Source organism: Aulonocara stuartgranti (assembly GCF_965226115.1).
Source record: "Aulonocara stuartgranti genome assembly, chromosome: 1".
Taxonomy (NCBI): Eukaryota; Metazoa; Chordata; class Actinopteri; order Cichliformes; family Cichlidae; genus Aulonocara; species Aulonocara stuartgranti.
Genome location: NC_138939.1, coordinates 32,723,071 through 32,731,688, shown reverse-complemented (window position 1 = coordinate 32,731,688; position 8,618 = coordinate 32,723,071). Strand labels below are relative to the sequence as shown.

General features: G+C 38.9%; 1 protein-coding gene across 2 annotated transcripts; it reads left to right on the top strand.

The window, feature by feature from the left end:
• Positions 1-1,895: 1,895 nt before the first annotated feature.
• LOC309712515 (uncharacterized protein) lies at positions 1,896-4,576 on the top strand. Of its 2 annotated transcripts, XM_082543342.1 has the most exons (4): positions 1,896-2,675; positions 2,956-3,238; positions 3,404-3,711; positions 3,817-4,576. In XM_082543342.1, exons 1-4 carry the CDS (start codon positions 2,446-2,448, stop codon positions 4,070-4,072), a joined length of 1,077 nt encoding a protein of 358 aa, XP_082399468.1. In that variant the 5' UTR covers positions 1,896-2,445; the 3' UTR covers positions 4,073-4,576. The 2 variants fall into 2 exon arrangements, with proteins under 2 accessions (XP_082399468.1, XP_082399467.1); XM_082543341.1 differs by having other exon boundaries at positions 3,404-4,576.
• Positions 4,577-8,618: the final 4,042 nt, after the last annotated feature.

Genomic DNA, 8,618 nt, shown 5'->3' with positions numbered 1-8,618 from the left:
TGATAGCATATTCTGTTTTAGCTAAAGGTATTGTTTGCGGGCAAATACCACAGCCTTGAAAAAAAGCTTGCATGTGAATTTTCAGTCAAACGTTTGGTCAAATACACCTAAAACAATGTCTAGAATGTGAAATGTTGGTATAATGGTGCTACTTGAAGCCTGAAAACGATCGCCCATAAAAAAAGCGAGCGAACAGCAGTAGCAGACGTCCTGACTCGATTCTACGTTAGCATAGATCCCTCCAGAGTTTTGTGCACACGGTTTAGGTAAAAATTAAAAAGGTTGAGGTTTTACATTTAGTTCAGTATTACCTGTTGCCTGTGTCCTTGTCTTTTGGGAAAATACTTTACACAAGTAATGGCTCAAAGAGGATTCCTTTTTTTTTTTTTTTTATACTGTGCTGCAATTGTTTACTGGATTATTTGTGCCATTAATTAGTGTCAACGAATTTTTATTCGATCTCCGCACAGGATATGCTTGTGAAGATGGAATATGGGGGAGAGCAGAAGTGCGTTGAAGTTCCACAAAGTGATGAATGAAGGACATGCATATTGTATTGAAGAAATAAGTGATGAGAACGCTGTTATTTGCATTTACCATGTCAGACCTTTTGATAAACAAAATTCTAATGAAAGTGAGAACATGTACACTGTCACATCTTTCAGAAAATGTTTTGAAATTGTGGTGCGCAGTTCAGAATAAATGTTTTTCAAAAACCATTGCATCTTTTTAGTAAATGTTTATTTCCAAAAGAAATTTCTAGAAGTTCAGAACAGTAAAATTCCCGCTTTTTTAGAATGAATTAGAAGATAACTCTTACGTAGTTAAACTAAAATACTCTTTGAGAGTTAATATATAAACTCTTAACACCAAGTGTTAAATTATCAACTCCAGACAGATTTGGTGTTTAACACTAAATCAGAGTTAACGTACCAACTCTCCAAAAAGAGTTAAATTAACACTCTCTGGTGTGGACCCATATAGACACTTTAATAGTGTTGAAATCAAATCCGACAGTGTTAATTTGGACATGCTGGATTTGCTGTGTGTGTTTTTAGAACTCATCCTTACAACAACACCCCAGCATTTTCTCCTTCCAACCCTGATATTTCACATAGCCCCTCAGCCCTTTAAATGTTTGGCAGCCATGAGCACCAGGATACATAACCATCATCAGCCGACCCCCTCAGGTACCACCTGGTGCTCTCAACCATGTTCCTTCCAACAACAGCAGTTTTTTAAGGTACATACAAATGTGAGTTAGACTGTAAAAATAGCAAATTCTTTTCAACAGGTGGAGACTAGCTAAAAAGAAGGGTGGCAAACTAAGGGTATCACAAATTAGCAAGTAAAAATAAATACACACCTAAATAATTCCACAATGCTACATCACAGTTTCAAGCAACAGCCACAATTCCCAGTAAACTAAAGTGTAAGACACTGGAAACAGTCTGCTGTAGTGCAGAGTCTCAAAACACTTTTCACATAAGCTTGTATTTGCATAATGTAACCAACCCATCCTGAATAGTAGTTTTTTTTATTAGCTAATCTGGCTTAAAGTATTTGTACAAAGAAAAGGAAAACACGAAATAGTGAATCCCACTCGTAGAAGTGAAGAAGCAGACAGACATTTCTTATACACATATTAAATGCAGTAAACATCAAGCTTATTGTCATCCGCCCCAAACAAAGATGAGGATAGCAAAATATAAAATGTCTCAATGTGCCAATGATTCATATAAATTAGACAAGCTTGGACACAAATAGTAGTCACCTTTCTCACTCCGTATGTATTAATAGACCTCTCTGCATTGAATCATATCTGTTATTACAGTTTTTCTCAGTCGCGTTGGTGCATTTCTCACAACAGAATTAAACATTGCACAACAGTTAGTTCAACCACCACAACATGTAGTCGTTTTGGCACAACCCTGTGGCGGTTTCACGTTCACTGCGTCCAAAGGCAAATGCCTTTGGACATGAAGCAGTTGAGTGAGTACAAATATCTAAAGAATGGTCACGTTTGACTTCCTATTCATCACTATCTCCTTTCTTTCATCATGAATGTCACAATTATTCATACTTGTACCGGCTGAATAGTCATTGTCCTTACAACTAATAGTCTTCATTGCATTGCTTGTGTCAGTGCACTCAAAATTGCTGAACAGCTTGTCAAACGATTCATACACCCATTTTGAAAACCCTATTTTGGAGGAGTTCCCATGAAAATCTCCATAAACTACATGTCTCAGGTGAACCTTATCTCACACTAATGAAAATTGGTGTGTGTCACTCCTACTTGCAACCAATGAAAAGCCTCTCCTACCCAGTCACAGGTGAACCGCGGCACAGCATCCCCCACTCCACAAGTACATATATACTGCAATGTAAACCAACAGACAGGATTGGCATGAGGTGCATACTGAATCTACAAAACAGCAGAACATGGAACGTCAGCCTCGTGGAAGAGGAGTGAGGATCGGTGGAGGACGAGGACAAAACCGGGTGAGAAGAGGCCAACCACATAGACACGTTCCTGACGAAATCAGGGCAACACTTGTGGATCATGTGATAAACCATGGCCTCACAATGGCCGAGGCTGGTCGAAGGGTGCAGCCAAATGTTGGGAGAACTACTGTAAGTTCTATCATCCAGACATTTCGTCGGGAAAACAGGTGAGCACACCGTAATCTAGTTACAGTATGCAGCACAAACTAATTTGCTCTGCACTTTCATAGTCATACAGGAGACTTGCATTAGGACATGACCTTACAGATCCTTACACATAGACGTACTGTAACTGAAGCGCAGACTTGGCCCAGGTGTGGCATAGTGTGCTGTGGTACAATACAGTAATGCTGTAAAGAAAGGAGTTTTGAATGATAGTCCTGTGACAATCACTGTAAGCATGTTTGCGCTTACATGTGTGTGTTTTCCCATCTGCATCTCAAAAAGGACTGCCAGACAACCTAGAGGAGGTGGAAGAGGTCCACTTATGACTCCGCAGCAAGAGGAAAGAATTTGTGCAATGGTGGCTGCAAACAACGCTTTGAGACTGAGAGAAATACAAAGAACTGTCGTAAACGATGACACCATCTTCGGAAATATTCAGTCAATATCAATTTCCACCATAGACAGAGTCCTCAGACGGAATGAAATGTCCATGAAGCAATTGTACAGAGTGCCATTTGAACGGAACAGTGATCGAGTGAAGGAGCTCCGTCACCAGTATGTACAGGTAACACATGTTCGCATATGTACCTCTGTTCACTGTAACAGTTTAGGCCATGTACTCAACCTACATTTATGCATGTTACTGTAATCCTATGTACAATTCCAACTGTACAATCTGTTCTGCCAAATGCACCATTACAGACCTGTCTGATTCTCATCCTTTGTAAAGCATATCCTGGAGTTGGAGGCCAGGGAACCCCTGCACATGTTTGTATATCTTGACGAAGCGGGATTCAATCTCGCAAAAGGCAGACGGCGTGGACGGAATCACATTGGAGAAAGAGCCACCATTGATGTCCCAGGCCAACGAGGAGGGAATATTACAATGTGTGCCGCAATCTCAGAGAATGGTGTTCACACCCATATTCCTCGTATTGGTGCATACAATTCACAACACCTGTTGGCTTTTCTGGATGCTCTTCATAGGGACCTGATCCCACAAAATGGAAGGGATGATCCTGGTGACAATCGGACAATGTATGTAGTGGTTTGGGATAATGTAAGCTTCCATCACTCTGCTGTAGTCAGGCAGTGGTTTGCAGCACACGACAGGATGCTTATGGAGTTTCTTCCTCCTTACAGTCCATTCCTGAATCCAATTGAGGAGTTTTTCTCTTCCTGGAGGTGGAAGGTATATGACAGGCATCCACATACCCAAATGACCCTGCTAGCAGCTATGGATGCAGCTTGTGATGACATCACAGCAGAGTCCTGCAGAGGGTGGATTCGACACTCCAGAAGATACTTTCCCCGATGCATCGATAGAGCTGACATACGCTGTGATGTTGATGCAAATATGTGGGCAGACAGACGGGAGCGTCTAGATATCAATGATTGATATGCAGCAGTGTCTGTTTTTCAGTTTGTTTTTTTTGAGTCGTAACTACTGCAGTGAGGTTTACTGTCTAGGTGAGTTTGTTTGCTGTAAAATGTTTGATTTACTGTATTTCCCCAGTTTGCACAATGCTGTGAACAGTTTCAATTAAATATTATCAAGAGTGCATATGGAGTGTCTTGATTGTCCTTTACAATTTATGGTTTTCAACATGCCATGCATGCGGTCCGGACTTGACATGTCATTGGGAAGCACCTACAAAGACATCCGTCACAATGGGAACATGTTCAGACCATGTGATTTTGTGACCAAAGGTGCTGGTCTAATGACTTGTAATTGTGACAGCCCTGACACTTTGTTTGGTATCAGTACTTGCTTTTGATGAATGTATTGTCTGTTTTGCTCAAGGGATTTGTTGTTGATGCATTGACAACTTATTTTGGACACCTGACTTTTCTTTTTGATGGAGTGACTCACTTTTGCAAGTTATCCACCATGTTTTGCAGTTTGCACTAATTGTTTTGAGAAGTGCCTTAGTAGTGGTGGAGAGTTCAATTCTGTTGTGAGAAATGCACCAAAGCGACTGAGAAAAACTGTAACCTCTCTCTCTTCCACAGCTTCCTTCTCTCACCCCAACCGGTCGCAGCAGATGGCCGCCCCTCTCTGAGCCTGGTTCTGCCGGAGGTTTCTTCCTGTTAAAAGGGAGTTTTTCCTTCCCACTGTCGCCAAAGTGCTTGCTCATAGGGGGTCATATAATTGTTGGGTTTTTCTCTGTATCTATGAAGCGCCTTGAAGCGACTGTTGTTGTGATTTGGTGCTATATAAATAAAATTGAATTGAATTGAATAGACAATGTACAAACAGGTAATATTTGGCTTATAAAGGAATATGAAGCTTATAACTAGAAGGGGATAAGGTGGTGAAATTTTTGCAGTTGTAGCGGTAATGATTGTTTGATAGCACCGCACAGCAAAATGACTTTCTTTAACCCCTCTGCAAGGTGAGGTAGAACTTTTTGCAAATTTTAATGTGCTGGCAGGAGGCTTTGTGTTGAGTAAAACAGAAAGAGGCAATTTGATTTCACCAACTGGGGGAGTGGTAGGGTCAAAGTTCAACCAGCAAAGATGGAAAGCAAGCACTCCTTTGGAAAAACTCAATTTACTGAGCTGCCACTCAGTAATTTGGTCTCAAATTACGAGTTGGGATAAAAGAACGAGAAGCTATTGTAAGGGTTAAACAAACAACACAAGGATGCAAGAAGGGAGCCAAGAGGAAAATGTGAGCATGAGTTGTAATTGCTCTTTGAATGGTTATTTATTTTGATAAAGGCTAACTATGCATGTTTTACTACAGGCATTTTTGTTCTTTGACTATGACAATAGGCTGTGGGCTGTCTTTAAACGTGTAAATAAGTAGTGGGTATACAGTAGAAGAAATGGCTGGTGACTTGGCCGGTTTATGAAATACATGCATAAATTGTATATATACTACATTTTATATATATATTTACAGCCAACCAAGTGCATTTGTACACTTGTGTTTTTGGAAGTTTAACCACTTTGGACAACATCAAGAAGTTATCCTTCTATACACAAATAATAACTTAAACAAATCTAGTAGCAATCATGAACAAACTGTTCTGTCTTTATTTATTCTCTGCTTTCTCGTCATTTTATTTTATTTTTTGCCTTTCATCTTTTGAACTTCCCTGTTTGTGCATTTCTTGGTATAGGTGTTTTTTATGTGCCCTTATTTTTAAATTTTACTTAATTTCTGTCTTAAGCTTTTGAGCCTTCTTCCTTCTTTATTTTGGTTTATGGTGATAGCCTGCTCTACCATCAGTGGTTTCACCTGTTTCTCATTTTCCTATTAGCAGCTAGTCTATATGAACAATCCCTTGGTAGGTGTTGATTTGCCATTTCATTCAGTATGTCTCACCCTGCATTTTCTGCATTGTTCCCTTTACTCTATTTTGCCCTCTGACAGTATTTCCTTATGTCTTTAAGACCGCTTTTATAGTTTGAAGCCTTGGATTTAAGTCTGCATTCAAACAGAACCTAATAAAAGAAAAGAAGACCCATATATTAAAATAATAGATAGATAGATGTTGTTAATGTTTGTTCATGGGAAATAATCCCTGTAACACAAAACAAACCCTGAATGTCATCAACATTTGAACGTTTACCCCTAATTGACTTAAAATGCAGACAAAACAAGATCTGTCAGTAGGAAGTGTTAGTTGATGACAATTCTGGAAGTAATATTTCCTTTTCTCTTCAAACCCTGTGATAAAAGTCAACAGCTATAGATTCCTCTGAGCAAGTGCTTGAGGATCAGAAATTGAAGGTAATCGAAGCCCACAAAGCCAGCGAAGGCTATAAAAAGCTACCAAAGTGCTTCTGGCTAGCAATTTCCACTGTCTGAAATGTCATTAAGACATGGGATTGTGGAAGTTAAGACAAGCTCTAGAAGACCAAGCAAACTTTCAGAAAAAAACAGCATGTCTGCTAGGCAGAAGGACAAAGCAAATCCATCATATGACTGCAAAAGAGAGGCAGAAAGCTTTAGCTCCAGAGGCATGCTGGTGCCACATTTTACTGTATGGGGACAAGTTCAACACTAAAGAGAAAAAATAAAGGAAACCATAAGATATCACAAAAATCTGTAAAATTGAGTTCCTTTATGAATACGTTTGGAGATAGAATAGAATAGCTTTTTACTGTCACTGTTACAAGAACAATGAAAGGCAGTTTGGCATTTCCCCATGTGTGTGAAGTACACAATAGCGTAAGTATTTACACAATAACAGACAAATTTACATTGACACTTAAAAAACAACAACTCTAAAATGACATCCTGTACTTGTGTACAACTTAGCTTAGAGAATAACTTCACAAGGCAACTATTTAAACATTTACACAAGAAAGATATGTACAATACACAAAACAAAAAGAAAAGATGTGATGTGATGTAATGTAAAAACAACATGCTGGCATTTGTTCAGCTTGGCTGAGGAAATATTCTGATTGGGGGTTATTTTGCACCCAGTGGCAGAGCACACATCATAAGGATAAAAAGAAGAGTGAACTTCACTAGATATCAGGAATTTGTGGATGCAAATGACATGTAGTCAACAAAGCAAAAACAGGGGCCTAATTCAAAAGCAAACCTCGAGGTCCAGCATGAACCTCTTCAGGGAACATCAGCTTTTGGAACAAAGCATACGATCACTTGAATTGAGTGAGTAAAAGAAAACTTACAGGTTCCTCTGTAGTGTGTGACTATTCCCAATTCAGGAATAAAAGCACTCCCCTATAAAAGGTGTAACATGCTGTGATATTTGCCAGAAGGGGTTGCTACTGAATTACTAAGATATGCACATGGCATAGATATTGTTTTTGTAAGTTCATGAAATAAATGTAACAATGCAATAACGTTTGGGACTGAGGAACATTTTATTTCATATCTTCTTTCTGCGGGGAGTGGATGCCTTTTGAAAACGAGTGCAATGTGTGCTTTTTCTCAGTGGTATCCAGACTTCATACCTACCTGTAGAAGTAACCAAACAAGGTAGCTTGAAACTTCTTATCTTTTAACCATAATATCATTGTTGTGTACACAGATTTTTTTCGATAAAGAAAGTATTTACAAAATGTATTTTCGAAATCATGTACAATATTACTTCATTTATTAATTACGGAAAGCTCACACTGATATTTTTTTCCAGTTTCTATTACACTTACTAGTTTTTACTGCCTGTTTTCAGCTTAATAACAGTTTAGTTGCACGTGTACATTTCCTAGCAGCGGACATCTGGCTCATTAAGAAATTGTGCTTTTAAGACAGATCACTGCTGTCAGCAATCAGACGAGGCCCATTCCATTCCACTGGTGTTTATTTTTACATAAAATAAAACCGATACATTAGCAAGGAATAATAATTAAACAGTCATGTCACATACGGTGTCGCAGTAAGATGAGCTCTGAATTTGTGCTGGAACTAAGCATATGTGTTCACAAGTACACGTTAGTGCTAACTTGACAGCGTGTTAGCAGATGTTTGGCTCTGCATGTGTCGTCTGATAAATCCTCTGCCTTTCTGGCAATGTGAAATTTTGGCTCCTCTCCCTGTTTTATCATGGGGAGACAGCACAGACCGAAAATCTGACACTGAAAATTCTTATAGCCGGGAATGTGAAACAGCTTGGCCATAATTAAAATTAATGCATGGAGGAGAAGTAAGGAAATGAACCATCACAACTAAGATCAGTTCTTATTATGAATTACTCATCCAGCTTTTTTTACAGGTCAGGGACTGATCTGCCTTTATAAAACTCAAATAAGTTGAATGAGTCTTGGTTGCGTGGTACCTAAGGTGAAAAAAAGAAAGTGTCAGAATAGGATATTAAAAGTGTGAGTCATCCATGAAAGGCAGAATACAGTATTATATCCTATGTCACATTTTTTTTTAAAATCCTGAAATATACGTTTTGCTTCTTCACAATCTATTTTACACGTTTGCAAAGAGTTTTCTACTTGGAATGAAATAC